This window comes from Chenopodium album, chromosome 24 (assembly GCF_948465745.1).
Source record: "Chenopodium album chromosome 24, dcCheAlbu1.1, whole genome shotgun sequence".
Taxonomy (NCBI): domain Eukaryota; kingdom Viridiplantae; phylum Streptophyta; class Magnoliopsida; order Caryophyllales; family Amaranthaceae; genus Chenopodium; species Chenopodium album.
Window position 1 is genome coordinate 5,552,611 of NC_137857.1, and position 17,508 is coordinate 5,570,118.

Genomic DNA, 17,508 nt, shown 5'->3' on the forward strand with positions numbered 1-17,508 from the left:
TGTTGATATTTGATGCAACTAAATAAAGTTGATGTTTTAAATTTGTTATTCATATAATTAGCAATATATATAATCGAGAGAGCTTGGGTTAAAAATTTAAAACATAGCAACACATAGATAATAGATCTACATACACCCTGTTATCATTAGTTCATCATTTTGGCTCGGTGACTGGAGCAAGAACTCGAGGACAATGGTAGACATCGCAGAATGATTGGATAGCCATGAGAACCATGAGCACGAGAGCTAGAATAAGCATTAGAATCCTCCAACCACAAAACATGCACTCTTTTGTGAAATTCATGAATTTCACTTTCTTGTTGCTTTTATAGTACTTGTTAACCTCTTCGATGGCCTTATCTATAGAAGGAACATGGGACAACCTAATGGATCGACTCATCCCATTCCAAAGCTCGGCGACATCTTCATCTTTCTTAAAATAACTCTTGATGATGCCTTTTTTTCTTAGCAATTTTACGTCCTTTGGGGTGTCTATGATCCCGTTCATGAGCTCAGTGTAACGAGCCAAGTACAAAGGACATGGGAGTGCTTGAGCCTCGTAAGCCACCAAATTCCTTATGATCACCTCCGTGTTATCATCGATGGTTATAACGGGGAGGTGAAATTTTCTGCTCCTTTTATCGAACTTTATGCTAGTGATTGGACCATCTGTACGGCAAAATTGCACACCAATGCTTTCGAGTTTTGACACTGAAGGAATAGCAATCTCTTCCACCGTTGGGGCTCCCTCTCTATTACTATGCGAATTTCCACCTTTCTCAGGATCAATGGTTTCAGATATCTGTTTCCGCGAGTTGCTTGATATGGATGGAATCACTTCAATGACAACGCAAGTAATCCTGTAAATGACCTGAACCGGCTTTATTTGTTTTAATTTTTGTACAATCCTGAGTTGGTCAAACGTTGCAAGTTTTATAGACCATTTATCTGGTGACCATTTATTTTTTCGTTGTTCTTCTTGATCTTTGTTTTCTGTACGCTTCCCTTCCTGATCAATTGGATAGCACTCCCTACGACTGATCAAAGTATCCTCCTTGGGTACAATCAAGTAGTACATAAGCTCCAAAAGATGTGCATACTCATTGATGTCGGGGCTTAGATGTGTTTCATTGGTCGGGAGAGGGGAGAGTTTCATACAAGCTTTGAGTAGGATCCCGTCGAGCCTCATTGGGAATGGATCATAATCACAGTGATCGTCGTTAGCTTCATAATGTCTTTGAATATGGAGTGGATCATAATCAAAGTCACCGGTTATGTTACAGGCTGATAAGTGTAAGATTCGATTTAAAACAAAGATTGGGATTTGGTTCTCAAGCTTCATGATGTCTTTGAGTATGGAGTGGTAGGCGGATTGGTTTTGGTCTAGCAAGTAACGAGTTCTTGTCGAATCCCATAAGCAGCTTGCTTTTTCACGATCATCAATCCCCTATACAAATAATGAAATAAAAAACCCGATATAAGAAATGAAAAATTCACTTATTCCGTTCCACAAGTATTGCAACATGTATAATTGTTGAGATAGGACTAATATATATGAAGAATAAGGCCCTATTCTCTTCACCTTAAAAAAAATAATATTAAGTAAAAATAATTTCAATTCAGTAAAATTAATTTCAATTCAGTAAAAATAATTTCAGTTCATATAAAATAAGTTTAGTTCAGTAAAATTCAGTTTTCTTAACAAAGAATTATAATAGAAAATCAGTAAAAATAATTTCAGTTCAGCAAAAATAATTTCACTTCAGTAAAATTAATTTAAGTTCAGTAAAAGTAACTTAAGCTCAGCAATAATATTTTCAGTTCAGTAAAAATAATTTCAGTTCAGCAAAATTAAGGTGAAGAGAATAGGGCCTAAGTCATATATATAACCAATATTGAAAAATATATTAGAGTAAAATATATTTTCCAAATTGATACAAGTATAAGATAAACAATATGTGTACGATTTATTAGTGAAAAATATATTTTCCAAATGTACGTACCTGGAGGAATTGAACCAAGAAAATGCTATCGATAACCATGATCCAAGCAAGTAATTTGTCATCTAAATCTATGTACCTATCATAGCTTGCATGAACATTAGGAATAATTTCATCCTTACAGAGGCCTTTTACAAAGTGTTCAAGCCTTTCAACAGCCTCATCATCGTTGTCGTTGTAACGCTTTTGATACTTCTTGGAAGTGATGAGCTTGTTGTGCTCCATCAGAAAGAGGTTTTCGTGACAATGGTGGTACGGTCCAAGACCGATTAACTGAGGCTCGTAAGCTTCTGGCTTTAAATCTCGAAGTATTCGTGGCACTTTGTAAATACAAACTGGTCTTTTAGCAGCATCCTTGACTTGGAGTATGGTCTCTATGTGTTGTGACCAGCCTAGATTGGACTTCGATGAGCTGGTGGACATCTTCATTTATCACGTAAAATATTAATTTGCTTAATTAATAATGCGTTTTTTTTTTTTTTTCAATGAGTTTTCATGCATGTATACATAACTTAATTTGTTGCACTTATATAGCGATCGAGGGATCTGATCTGATGAGACATATTGCAAAAGTGTGATTGAAAATACACCATGCATAATGAATTGGAATAGATTCATTTTTTATCCCAAAAAAAAAAAAAAAAAAAAAAAAAAAACACCTTTTTGTAAAAATTAGAATATATTCATATTTAATTTCCCCTAATTACTACTGTGTAGTCTGTGTCATTTGATTGTCGTGGGTGCTAGATTTTTTTTTTCCTTTTTTTTTTTTTTTTTTTTTTTTTTTTGGTTAAGTCATATACTCATGTTTATAAGATCAGAGTGTGCTTCAAATTCTACAATGCATTTAGTTCAATTATATACTTTCATTTACTTTAAAAATATTTAGCATAGCTTTAATTTAAAATTCTACAGTGATCATTTGAAATAGGACTATTATAATGTTTTAATTGTTGGAACCCAATGTGTATTACTTGTGAGTGTCCCACATTGGGAAAAGAGGAGATGTGATTCCACTTTATAAAGTAGAGGAGTAACTCTTAATATTGCCATTTGGTTTTAATATGGAAGCTCCAAAGCCTTGTTTGTAGCCCAAACTCTCCTCCTCCTTGTTCGGGTTGCCCAGGCCCATTTCATATTGTTTCGAAATTTAACATGGTATCAGAGCCCAGGTTTGTTGGGCCGTTTATTGTTGTACTTAAGTTTTGATGATGACTCAAGAAACCTAAGCAAACCCATAAGGGCTTTAACTTTTGTCCATTAGCTTTGATGTACTTGACAGGTTCTTATATGCAACGAGATTCTAGAGTCAGAATGGAGCAAGGAACAAGGTCTAAGGATGAGCTGTGGATTAGCATTGAAGATAATCAGAAGCCGAGTTCCTTGTGTAAGGAACTGAAGCTCCAGAGTCGAAGCTTCGAGTGTCAAGGAGTCTATTGTATCTTTATTGTTTATTTTAGGCCTCTTGTATATATGTTAAGTACTTTGATTTCTGATAGGATTTAAGTGGATTGATTTTCGGTTTATAAAGATTTTATTTTCCTTGTTCAAAAAGATTCTATTTTATTTATGGAAAATTATCTTTTAAATTATCCTACTTATTCAAAGATTTTCTGTTTTTATTTTATCCTAATATTTTGGAAAATCTGACTTGGTAAAATTGTTTTTGAAAACGGCTCTTTACTGAGTCAAAGAAGTTGAGAAAATAAAGGAAGCAGTAAACCACTTCCTTGTTGTGTGCTTCAGCTTGCTGCCCAAGCATCCACTAACTGCACTTCCTAGTTTCATGGAAGTTGTGGTGAAGTGGGAGTTAAGGCAGACGTGGGATCTTTCAACTGACTTCTTCATGTATAAATAGGATTAGTTTTCTGTTTTGAAAAGTACACTTGAGCATTACAATTTTCTAAGCTTTTCGAAAAGAGTCAAAATCCACTTAAGTCCTTGAGTGTCTTTGTACTTAGCATCTTAGAGTTTTAATTTGAGTTGTATTGGGATAGAGTTTGGGTAAACTCTAGAGTGTTTATAATTGCTTTGAGTGAAGCAAGGAGAAAGAGAGAGATTTGAGAGCTCAACTGATTGAGGGATCAGTTGAAAGGGAACTTAAGTTCGTAGAGGAACTTAAGGTTAGAGTCTTAATTTGTAATAGGTTGTTTGCCCTATTATTATTAAGAGTTGTGTTTAAAATCCCTTGTGGTCGTGGTTTTTCTTCTTGATTAGGGCCAAGAAGTTTTCCACGTAAAATCTCTCTTGCGCTTTAAAGTTTTTGTTTAAGTTTCTTGTAGATTTCCGCAAAAATTACCCTAGTTCCTCTACAATACAATTCACCCCCCCTCTTGTATTGTTCATTCGGGTTAACATTTATAACTGGGTATTTGTCAAGCCACTGGATAAGGGCCCTCTATTGGATGTTCATTCCTAAAGAGGATTTATATTGTACCTTCTGGTGTGCTCTAATTTTAAGGACACTCACAAGTGAGGGGGAGTGTTGGTGTATTACTTCTGAGTGTCCCACATTGGAGAAAGATGAGATGTGGTTCCACTTTATAAGGTAGAGGAATAACTCCTACTATTGCCAATTAATTGTATTACTTAATTTTGGTATAAAATATTATTATCAACAATTTTTTTTTTAATTTTTTATTCATCAAAATTTTAGTTTCATTTATGTTATTTTTATTCTATTTTATAGTTTCTCGAAATATATATATACTTCGTACGAAATATATTTTATGTTGGATTAAAATTTTCAAAAGTTATATTTGCAGTATGGAGTTTAGAATACTAATTGTGTCATTTTATAGTGTGAAATGATGGATTGCTCATATTGTTTAATTTATTATTAATATAATATGGTAGTCACATTTTAAATGACCGATGTAGAAACATCTATATTAAATAGTTTAATTGTTTGTTTATCTCACAATATCAATACTTATACTCTGTATTAATTAAGGAAATACTCCCTCCGTTTTTAAATACTTGCTCCATTTCTCCATGCGCAGAGTTTTAGGAAAAATCGGAGAAAGTAATAAAATATGGATGTAGTAGGGTAGTTGAGAGAATAAAAAATTGTAAAATGCAAAAGTAGTGAAAGAATAGGAGGAGAAAGTATATTATGTTGGGTTCACCAAGTGTGAGAAATGAATTAAATATTATAAAAGCTTTCCAAAAAAAGGAAATGGAGCAAGTATTTAAAAACGGCCGGAAAAGAAAAGTGGCGCAAGTATTTAAAAACGGAAGGAGTACATATTTTACAAAGAGAGCTCAAACAAAAAATTTGATTGAACAAGTAATTATTAAAGTGCTTCATTCTAGTAAATGATGGATAATGGTAGGCGTGGGTATCATTGAACGAACAAACTTGATTTTTGAAAATGGATTCTACCATAAATGTTTTCAACTTGAAGCCAAGAATATATTAAATGTGAATAACGTGGTGGTGAAATGGATTATAGACACTCATATAAGTGCTTCGATTTTTTCTTATTCTTTGACATGAGTTTATTTTCTTCTCAATGATAATATTTGTAGGGACTCATATATTATTATTCTTTCTTTTACATACATGATATACATTCTTAGCTTCAACCTGAATACATTATTTGTGATTCTATGCCTGACAACCGAATAAAGAGTGTTAAAGAATTGAAGGGTGATACCCAAAGCATAGGTAAAAATATTTCGTCCCCATCTTTGACTTTTGTGGCACTCCGATCCTCATACCAAATAAATTAAAGTTCATCAATACCACCTTTAATTTGTCCATCATTTGCTAGAAGTTATTTGAACTAATCCTTTCTTATAATTCTTGTGAGAAGCTCTACTCATTCAAAGGCTCGTATAAGCTAAGTAACTAACTAGTACTTCGTCCATCATAGGCTCGTATTAAGCTAAGCTAACTAGTACTTTGTCCATCCAAGCAATTCCTTATTTTCGTGTAGGTTTCTATCATAACATAGCTAGCTTGCACGAATATATCAGCAATGTCTTCCTTGATGAGGCGATTTTCAATGTAATTAAGCCTTTCGACAGCTTCATCATCGTTTAGGCAACCCTTATGAGACTTCATAGAAGCGATGAGCTCCTGGCCTTTTGTCTCTAAGTATTCTTGGCACTAATAGAATTAATTTGTAGATACAAACTGGTGTTTCAGCAACATCCTATCTAAGTGTCTTGGAGCAATTAAGGTGTTTATGTGTAATATTAATCAGCTTGCAATTTTTTTCTTCTTCTTGGACTAGTACTTGGTAATAATGTGTTTTAAGGGATCTGAGACATGCACAGCTCAAATGATGTGAAATGTGATTAAATACACCATGCATTACTTAATACTTATCAGAATATATTCATTTTATTGATATAATTGTTGTGAAACAAGAATATATTCGATTTCAATTTTGTCATTTGACATACTGTTGTGTAAGCAGGAGTGTGCTAGATTATTTTGGATAAATCATATACGAAATCATAAGTATGTTATATACACATATGTTGTGTTTAATCAGCAAAAGTAGTATACATATGGTGTGTTCGACAAATTATTAGTTGATTTTTTTTTTTTTTTTTCGCCATATAATTGAAAGAAACGCTTTAAAGTTGTCATAAGCTCTTTATATTGATTATCAACATGACGAACTGTGTGATAAGGCTTTAACCGGCAAATGAAGTATTGATTGTAACTATTTTTCATTTTTCATACATGCTTTTATTGAAATTGACTAGAAATCAGATTATTATGTGATCTGACCCTGGCCATGCTTATTTTACAAAGCTTCTTCCTTTATAAAAACAGCTTCTTTTTTTTTTTTTTTTTTTTTTTTTCTTTTTTTTTTCTTTCTTTTTTTATAATTAATTAATTAATTAATTTTTTATTTTATTTTTTATTTTAATTTTTACGGAGGGACTACATATAGATCACCATATCATTATTATATTTTTTTTGGTGAAATTAAAAGTACCATTATTACTTCATTTGTTTAAAATTTCTCAGCATATATGTATTTATTAAAATTGTTTTAATTATCTTTCTGTCAAAAAAAAAAAATTGTTTTATTTATTTGGTTGTTCATTTCATGACGCTCAGCCCTTGTATCACTATTATTGTTTGGGTTAAGGGTTTGTTCACATTTACTTAATTTCAGTTCAGTTCAACTCCAATCAGTTCAGTTTAGTTCAACTCTTAATTTCATTCTCTCATAAAATATTCATTTCAGCTCAATTCAGTTCAGTTCAGCTCAGTTCCGCTCCAATCAGTTTCAGTTCAATTCAGTTTAGTTCAGCTCCAATCAGTTTCTATTCAATCCAGTTCAGTTCAGTTCAGCTCACTTCAGTAAATGTGAACAGGCTCTAAGCCCTTATATTAATCAACTATACCTATTTTACAAAGAGAGCTCAAACAAGAATTTTTATTGAGAAAGTGTAAATCAAATAACTGTTGGGGTGTTCATCCCAAGTCCCACATGGAAAGATTAAGGAAGTGAAAAGCTCCTTATAAGTGAGTGCACACTCCAAATAGTATGAGGCCTTTTGGGAAGGTGCCCAAAAACAAATCCGTGCGGGCTAGGCCCAAAGCGGACAATATCATACTAATGTGGATTGGAGTGTGTGCGACCCGTCAAGGTGGGTGACCCGGGCCCAACAAGTGGTATCAGAGCCGACGGTTCGGCTGGGACAATGGGCGTTATGTGTGGGACAGTTCCCTCAAATGTGTGACCTCGCGATTTGGTGCCTTGTGTCGAAAGTCCTCCTGATATCGTGGCTCAGGCGGCGTGTCCCGTGGTGATAGCGGCGGTGCAAGATAGTTTCGCTGGAGGGGAGGCCATGAGTTATGTGGTCCTTGGTCTGAGGGGAGGTTTGTTGGGGTGTTCATCCCAAGTCCCACATGGAAAGATTAAGGAAGTGAAAAGCTCCTTATAAGTGAGTGCACACTCCAAATAGTATGAGGCCTTTTGGGAAGGTGCCCAAAAACAAATCCGTGCGGGCTAGGCCCAAAGCAGACAATCTCATACTAATGTGGATTGGAGTGTGTGCGACCCGTCAAGGTGGGTGACCCGGGCCCAACAATAACTTCTACTCCTATTAAATGATGGATAAAGCTAAGGTGTGATGTAGATAAAGCTAAAAATGTGTTGTCAAATTAAACTCAAATTTCCAACCTTCTCGATTAATCACCATCACAATTTATATAGTGTGATAACCACTCATTTAGGGGCTACTTTATCTATTTTGTGGAAAGTAATAGAAAAAAGCTATTACAAAAAAAAAAATAAAAAAAAATAAAAAAAATAAAAAATAAAATAAAAAGTAAAAAAAATAAAAATTCCACATACCACTTATTATGTTTTTTTTTTTTTTTTTTAATTCTATTTTGTTAGTTCCTCTTGCCACTTATTATGTTCATGCCTACGAAAGAAATAAAATCTTCCACATTTCAATTCCTACAATTCTGTATTTTCTATGAAATATAACGCCAATCCGCTTACAAACCAATCATTTGACTTGGATTTGCCGTTACTCAAACCCTATTTATAAATGATCTTAACGCTTCTACATTGGTCAACTTGGTATGTAATGATATTATTGCAAACATATCCAATAATCCAAATTAACCTATTAGACTCCACTTAAGTACTTATCCGAATTATTAAAACTTTTAATTTACAAAATGTTGGGATATTACTCTCTTACCCTATACAATAATCAAATGAATTACATTGCTATTAATCATTTTTTTTAAACACTTGTTAGTTCTTAGTTTAGCCTTTTAATTTGTTCTTATACTCAATCACCAATCAACATTCTCCCTCCTATTTGTTTAAATGATGTGCAAATTATACGGAACAAGTGATAGGATCAAATAAAAATGAAGATACTGTTAAAGGACCAACTCAACCAAAAGCTTAAGCTGATGGTTAGTGTGGATGCAGCATGGGCCTCCCTCATACCCAGCGCTTAATATTCCACTTGAAAGTGGGGAGTGGATGAGATTCGAACCCATGACCTTTGTGTCACGCTGGCTCTTGATACCATGTTAAAGGACCAACTCAACCAAAAGGTTAAGCTGATGGTTGAGGCCCAGGAATATATTTTATACTCTATCAGATACTACACATTTTAATGTCTGGAAAGATTGAATAATTTGATAAGCCGACGTCATATTCTCAACATGGACTACCACAAGCTACTAAACAAGAAGTTAAAGTTGGAATTATATATTATTATTTGAAATCATTATCGAAATAGAAAAATCTAATAATGCAAAATGACAATAAGATACCAAGTGCGTAAGCATGCATCATGAAAATGTGAATCACGAGGGCTGGTAATTAAATTAAAATAAAGGGTAATACACTAATACTATAGCCACTTCAATTCGGAGCGTTATAATCTTATAACTAAGTGAAATAAGTAGGCCAGGCCATGTTTTTAATACTTTGTAATTAATTAAGTTGGAAAAAAAAACGTTGGTAAATCAATTTTCTCAATATTGAAAAACAACTACTAGAATTCAGACTAGCCCCAAATTAGCTAGTGTTTTTGACCTACGATAGTCAAATGATCACCATATATAGTATATAACTATATGTCTAAGCCAATATGGTTAGGGGTTCAACTCAAGATTGAAAGTATAATTCTACATAATTTATGAGGCTCTGTTACATAAGTTTTTGGATTTAAAAAGTGGGCGCAACACAAAATTTATCATACCCAATGCTAAATATTATTCTGCTTTGATATATGAAGAGTTGATGAGATTTGGACTTGTAATGATCTTTACACACAGAATTTGATACTACGCGTGTATTATCAAATGATCAACTTAGATATAAATGCCTAAGCTAATGGTTGGAATATTCAACATTTATTTATTCTCTAGCATTAAAAATTCTTCATATTACATTTTTTTTAATAAAATATGACACCTAAGTTAGAAGAACGTATGATTATGTATTTATGTCGTGTCCAAGAGATATTTTCTCCTATTCAAATAAAACTCTTTTTATCCCTTTTTATTTGCTCCATATTTACATACATTTACACTTTAATACTTTGCTTTCTCGATAAATATTTGCGTTGTTAATTTGCTGACCGAATATTCTTAAAATCATTGTTTTGAGCAAATTAAAATATGGTACTTATTATGTCGTCCCTAAAATAATAATAATTTAAATTAAGCATTAGAGATTATATTATGTCTAATCAATCACCAAAGGAAAATATAGTAGGTAAATTTAAAATTTTCATATAATTACTATATAAGGCAGTAAAGGCACTCTTGTATTTTTATTTCTAGTAGTTTTTTTTAACTCCAGAAAGTCAACTTTTATTTAAAAGAAAGTAAAAAAACAAATAATAAACTAGTACTTCGGGCCTGTTCACATTACTGAACTAAACTAAATTGATTGGAGCTGAACTGAACTGAACTGAATAGAGCTGAAATGAATATTTTATGAGAGAAGAAAATTAGGAGCTGAACTGAACTGAACTGATTGGAGCTGAACTGAATTGATTGAAGCTGAACTGAACTGAACTGAAATTAAGCTGAAGTGAACAAGCCCTTCGTATATTATAGACAAGAAACGATAAGTTACTTGCCAATTTCATGTAATTATATTATAGACAAGAAACAATGAGTTACTTGCCAATTTCATGTAATTAAATTTCCTCTTGCGTTTATATATTATACGTATCAGAGGGGATGGTAAAGGATTTTTTATCCATGAATTTATCATCCGATTATATATTCGTATTAATTTATATAGACAATAGTATGTAGTAAATTAAATTGTAATATGTTTAGCAAATGGGAGCAATCATTTTCGTTATTAGTTTTTGTAATTGAGTAAACTCCACTTTGTAAAAGTGAATGAGAAATCATATCTACCAATATGAATATAATTCATAGCCAACTCACCACGTGATTAATGTTTGGACGGTTTTCACCAAAAAAAAAAAAAAAAATGTTTGGACGGTTGGACCAGGCCACTTCTGTTAGTTATTATTGCTCCAAAACTAGTGGAACAGTGGCATATTATTTTCCTAAATCTCAGTTTATTAGAACTTAATTCAAACTAACTGAGTTAGTAATGGAGTGTTTGTTACACACTTGTTTATTAATACCTACTTTATAGCGTATTAGTTTTCACTTTTCAGAGTGTAAAAAACATGCAATCAGGTAAATCAAATATTTATCTCTCATATCTTTATATTTATAATTTCAACAACTTCTACTATATATATATGTACCAAATCATGAGTTAGCAAGCTAAGCTAATTGAAAGAAAGCTTATTTAGTAACCAAAACAAATTAAACTATTATCATCATGTCTATGATATCATCATTATCATCTAAAGACTCATCTTCTTGGGTCATTCAGATTCGTAGTTTTTTCAAAGAACGAGAGCTTGAAGAAGAAGATGATGATGATATCGGCAACACAACTAATGTTTGTGTTTACAATGTCCCTAAATCGCTTCGAGCTTTCAAGCCCGATGCGTATAGCCCTCATATCATAGCCTTAGGGCCTTACCATCACTGGCGCGAAGATCTCTACGTGTTGGAGCGCTACAAGCTCCTATGTTCTAAGAGGGTTCAAAAGGATTTCATGAACAACCTCAAATTTGAGGACCTTGTGAAGAAGCTCATGAAGAAGGAACACGAAATTCGAGGGTGTTACAATAAGTACATCGACATGGATGGAGAAACAATAGCATGGATGATGGCTATCGATGGCTTATTCTTGCTAGAGTTTCTTCATGTCTATGTCAACAAGAGTAATGATCTAGCCTCTTTGTCGAGGATATCTTTCTTGCTTAACTCGATGGGGAAGAAGTTGGCTTATATATCCATCCTCAACGACATTTTGATGCTCGAAAACCAAATTCCTATATTCGTATTGAAGAAGATAGTACGCATCCAATGTTCATCCTCGGACTTGGCATCAAACTTGTTGCCATCCGTGTTGATGGGTGCTTGCAAAGAGCTCTCTCCTCTTGCAATAAACGAAAATTATCCGATTTCGGAGGTTATCAAATGCTCACACTTGTTAGATCTCCTTTACCATCTCATCATCCCGAAAATGGAGCAAGATGATGAAGAAGAAATAAAGGAAGAAGCAAATCCTTCCAAGAAGTCAGACGACGAAGAGTTGACTTTTGGTGAGGACAAAGATGTCTTCACTAAAACATGGGCAATTGCCTCCAAACTTGCGGCAATGAAAAAATTTAAGGACGTTCTTATTAGTGCCAAACCTTTCAAGCTACTAGCAAAATTTCCTTTAAAGATCATTTCGAAGTTACCAATTGTTTCGGCTTTGGCACCCGTGTTAGAGAGTCTTGTTCTAGGAAGTGGGGGCAAGCGCGAAGGTGGGATCTTACAAAAAGATGGTGCGGAAGTTCCATGTGTTGAGCAGATTGCAATCCCCTCGGTCACGAAACTTAACGATGCAGGCGTACAATTTTGTCCAACAAATGGTGACATTTCCACCATTCGATTCGATAAAAAGTTGTTGAAGTTCTACCTTCCTGTGGTTCATGTCGATGGTAACACAGATGTTCTCATGCGCAATCTAGTAGCTTATGAGGCCTCGTCGACCTCAGGGCCTTTGGTGCTAGCGCGTTACACTGAACTAATGAACGGGATTGTTGATACTGCTAAGGATGCTGGAATTCTTAGGAAGAGTAACATCATAATTAGTCGACTAGGGAGTAACGCCGAGGTGGCCGATTTATGGAATGGGATGACAAAAGCCATTCGATTGACCAAAGTTCCGTTCATTGATGAAGCCGTCGAAGAAGCTAATGCGTATTATAACAATACGTTTAGAAGGAAGTTCCATAAAATTATGAAAAGGTATGTGTACAACTCTTGGAGAATTCTCATTGTTTTGGCAACTCTTCTACTCTTGGGATTGATGGTTCTTCAATCATTTTGCTCAGTTTATAATTGTCCTCGTCTCTTGAACCTCACTGATGATGCCATTACTCCTACACCTACCGATTAATTATCTTGTTATCTTTACTTTATACAAAATTTTTAAATGGTATGGACGAAAATCCGATCCTAAAAGGGAAATTATGGAAAATTCCTCTTATAGTTAGTTTTGTGAGATTCGACCCTGGCCTCACGCCCAGGTAATATGTTGAAGAATTAGACAATTGTATGTTGTAGCTCTACGTACTATGTGTCGTTAATAATTAATGACAACTTAGCTTGTACTCCGTATTATGTATATGTAATCTTATCCTTAGACCCTAATTAGTTAAGTATGTATAGTTGAGACTTGGGAGATTGCGTTTGAATTTTGTTTAATATTCTATATTTGAATGAATATATAAGTGTATTATTTTGTGACAGAATTTCATTAAATGGTATGATTTCTTTTTCTCTATGATTAGTCTCGAAAATATAATGACCAATTCTAGCCTGTGATCGAGCAACCATCGTTATTCATTCATGATCTTTTCTTTCATCTTCCATACAATAAAACTGCAAACTTGCATTAAAAAAAAAAAAAAAAAAAAAAAAAAAAAAAAGTTAAATTAAAAAAAAAAAAAAAAACCAAATTCAGGGACCCATTATATTAGTCAATTATACATTATATGGAAAGTTTTGTATTCCATAAATGCAAAATAACAAAGTTTCCAATGATATTTTTGGATTTGATAATAGTATATTGTAAGATATCCGGCCATTATTAAATTATAAATAAATAGATATGATTAGGGGTGTACAAAAACTGGTCCGGACCTGAAAACCGACCTGAACCGGACCTGTTGGGACCGGACCTGATCCGGACCTGTAGATTCAGGTCCGGTCCCGGTCCTTGAAATTTAAGGATTCCGGGTTTCAGGTCCGGTCCGGGTAAAACCCGGAATTTTCAGGTCCGGACCTGAAACCGGTAAAGCTACTTTTTTATATTTAATAAGTCTAAACAAGTCCATAAACAGATCCAAACAGGTCTAACAGGTCCAAACAGGTCCATAAACAGGTCCAAACAGGTCCATAACAGGTCCAAACAGGTCTAAACAGGTCCAAATAGGTCTAAACAGGTCCAAACAGGTCTAAACAGGTTAGCAATTTTATATAATTTTAAAAAAAAACAAAAAAAATCAATAATCAGGTCTATTCAGGTCCAAACCCGGACCGGACCTGATTTTTCAGGTCTGGACCGGAACCGGACCTGTTGATTCAGGTCCGGTCTCCGGTCCTTAAAAATCAAGGATTCAGGTCCCGGTCCATTCAGGTCCGGGTCAGGTCCGGTCCGGTTTTGGACCGGTGTACAGCCCTAGATATGATAGCTCATTAGATATACGTAATACTCCCTCCGTCCCTAATTTACATTCTTACTTTTCTCTATTATGTGAGGAATAAATATTAGAACTAGGAATGTAATTTAGGGACGGAGGGAGTACAAAGTTTAATCTTTTCCCCTTGGACTGTCGGACAATTAATGGAATATTTGGAATATAGAAGGTGATACGGGTAGTCTAGCAGCCCCGTTCCTAGAAATTTATGGGCCCTAGGCATAATGTAAAAAAAGGCCCTTACGTAAACAAATTTTATTTTATTTTATACGCAATCGATTTAATTAAAAACAAAATGAAAATAACTTATACTACCTCTGGTTCAATTTACTCGCAACAAAGGAATATTTTATGTCTCACAAATAATACCCCTTTGTTGCGAGTAAATTGAACCGCGTAGTATTATTTAAATAGTAAGTCTCTATACACAATAATGACTTTGCATAATAGTAAAAATTAATTTCTCCCTCCTAAAAATCATAATACAGAGTATTAAAAATAATGGGCCCTAGATGAATTATTTTTGTTGTTATTTACGGAGTACGTGATTTAATATTTTAACCAATGCCACAATATTAATTAGCCAAAATTAAAAGGCTTGAAATTTGGAAATGGAATAAATCTGAATCGGTGTATTTGGAAAGATAAAATTTTTGTAGCAGATTCTCATAGAAACAGGTAGTTAAAAGAAGAAGTGAATCGTTGCATTGTAATCTCTACCATAATTGACTGCTAATTAATATTCTAATTTAATGTTAATTGCTAAAAAGAGGCAATAATTATCTTTTTCAAAACTAGCTGTTTTTTTTTTAAACAAACAAAAGTACAGAGCAGCTTTCTACAAGCATTGAAGCTGATTTTTTGTTATTTGTGGGCCCCCTTTTGGCGTGGGCCTTAGGCGAGGCACTCGAGGCCTACCCTCAGGGCCGGCCCTGTAGTCTAGTAGTACTAATCATTCATCGAATGGGATCCCAACTTCCTTTTATTTATAAAACAATGGTAGCATTATGAATATGATTATTATTTAATTTGAAAAACAATAATATCTAGTAAAACACTGAAACCAATTATATATACAATAATCATAATTGTGAACTTGATAATAACACGCCACCAATTTGGCAACTACTTGTAAACGCTATGAACTACACATTAGCAACCAAAGTAGGCCCCATATGCCAAAAAATTATAAAAAAAATCAAAAAAATATTTAGTTTGAAATAAAAAACTACTTCCCCATCCATCAAAATAAATATTATAGAGGATATATATTATAAAGGCTGGATATACTCGTCTCAATATATTTTGTAAGCATATAAACTTTTCATAATATTAATTAGTAGATAATTAGAAATATTAATTGTTATACACTTGTATTTGTGAATTGCATTGAACTTGAAATGAAAGAAAAAAAAAACATATTATATTTAATTTATACTTTACAGATTTCGAATTTATGCAAAATCTTTTATCATATCATGCATAATAAAATGTTTCTTCTATGAAATTGTTGTATAATTAGCCTAATGAATTTTCAAAGTATTGATTTGTGCCATTATTTATAACAAATTAACAATATATTGATGACACTAATAACAATCAAAGTTGCATAATGACGATCATGCACATTGAAAATCAATACACTAATGTAGAATAGAGAGAGTACTCATTATCACCTAAGGATTATCATTGAGCATAGTTTGTTGTGTTACAAGGTCGTCTAAAATGTTGTATTGTTTTTGGTGTCTAAAATACTCTTTACAACTATAGTACCACTATAATAATAACCAAAGTACTCCCGAATGATTTTTTTTGTCATACCATTTAAAAAAATAAATAATATTAACCAAAGTATTCCCCAATTGAAGTAGCATGCATGGTTTGTAATGTTTGGCATTGGAAATTAGAAAATAGGATGGAAAATCTTATCTAATCTTATCAAAAAAATAATAGGTAAAAAATGATGCCACGTGGAGCTAAGACAAATGACATGGCAGCCACTCGTTCAACTCAATCAGATTCACCCAATCTCCTTTTCTCTTTTCTCTCTCTTCCTACCTTACAATACAAACTCTTCATTTCTTTCTTTCATTCTTATTAGCTGAGAATTCACTCCTTCACAAACGAAGCTAAGCTAATCAAGAAAAAAAGAAAATAAAAAAATGGCTTCACTATCAGCAGTTTCAATGGCAACACCAATCACAACAACAACCAAGACTAACTTCTTCAGCCCATTACCCATTAAGCCACAAAGGGCTGCAATGATGGGCCAGAAGCCCAGACCAATGGGCCTTAAAGTCCAGGCTTCATTGAAGGAGAAGGCTGTTACTGGCCTTACAGCGGCGGCTCTTACGGCATCTATGATGGTTCCGGATGTAGCCGAAGCGGCTGAGTTATCGCCTTCTTTGAAGAATTTCTTATTGAGTATTGCTGCTGGTGGAGTTGTGCTCACTGCTATTGTTGGGGCTGTTGTTGCCGTCTCCAACTTCGACCCTGTCAAACGAGTATAATTATTATTATTAGTTGTTTACCTTTTTTTTTTATTAAATTGTGCTAGTTTTGTAATTTCATGTGTATTGTCATTTCGATCGATCTTATCATTTCTTCTCCCCCTTCATATAATTTCATATGCTTTTGATGTAACAACTTATTTTGTTATGTCGAATTGACATTTGATTGCGGTTCAATTTCGTGCGTAATTCATACTTGTGAAGTTAATTATAAATTTATAATGTCACATTAATTATTTATTATTATGTTTACAAACATTGTGAATGTGTTGTGTAATCATTTGTGCCCCAAATACATGCTTAGCTATATGATAGGTTTCAGGTTCGAATACTACTCTGATGTGCCTTAGTGGCTCGTCTAGATCAATATAATATTACATTCATCATTAGAATTACTATTTAGGAGTAACTTCCTAACTAAGGCTTTCTTATCTTTGGTCACGACTCACGAGAAGATAGTGGATGTACCAATAAATACTTGTCATAGTGGTGTGGTGAATGGTGTTATCAGCATTATCGGATGATTTGGTGATGAATTGTTCTGATTTTGGCTAATGTTAATGTTAGTTAATACGAGTATGTTATTGTTTATTAAGTCTTAATTTGAATTGATTAATTCAGTTGGGAAAGAATTTGTTGATTGTGGGTTAGACTGTTAGAGTCTTTCATTGGAGTCATCATAGGCTAAAGCT

At 33.6% G+C, this 17,508-nt stretch overlaps 2 protein-coding genes and 1 pseudogene across 2 annotated transcripts; 2 read left to right on the top strand and 1 right to left on the bottom strand.

Annotated features, from left to right (window-relative positions):
• Positions 1 to 23: 23 nt before the first annotated feature.
• Positions 24 to 2,490, bottom strand: LOC145610286 (putative UPF0481 protein At3g02645). The gene is made up of 2 exons (XM_081665606.1): positions 2,004 to 2,490; positions 24 to 1,447 (listed from the first exon to the last, which is right to left on the bottom strand). The coding sequence occupies exons 1-2, from the start codon at positions 2,427 to 2,429 to the stop codon at positions 155 to 157; spliced, it is 1,719 nt and encodes a 572-aa protein (XP_081521732.1). The 5' UTR covers positions 2,430 to 2,490; the 3' UTR covers positions 24 to 154.
• An 8,651-nt stretch (positions 2,491 to 11,141) lies between these two features.
• Positions 11,142 to 13,352, top strand: LOC145611955 (putative UPF0481 protein At3g02645 pseudogene; annotated as a pseudogene).
• Positions 13,353 to 16,389: 3,037 nt separating this feature from the next.
• On the top strand, positions 16,390 to 16,993 carry LOC145611643 (uncharacterized). Its single transcript, XM_081666988.1, has one exon. The coding sequence runs from the start codon at positions 16,469 to 16,471 to the stop codon at positions 16,814 to 16,816; it is 348 nt and encodes a 115-aa protein (XP_081523114.1). The 5' UTR covers positions 16,390 to 16,468; the 3' UTR covers positions 16,817 to 16,993.
• The last annotated feature ends 515 nt before the right edge of the window (positions 16,994 to 17,508 follow it).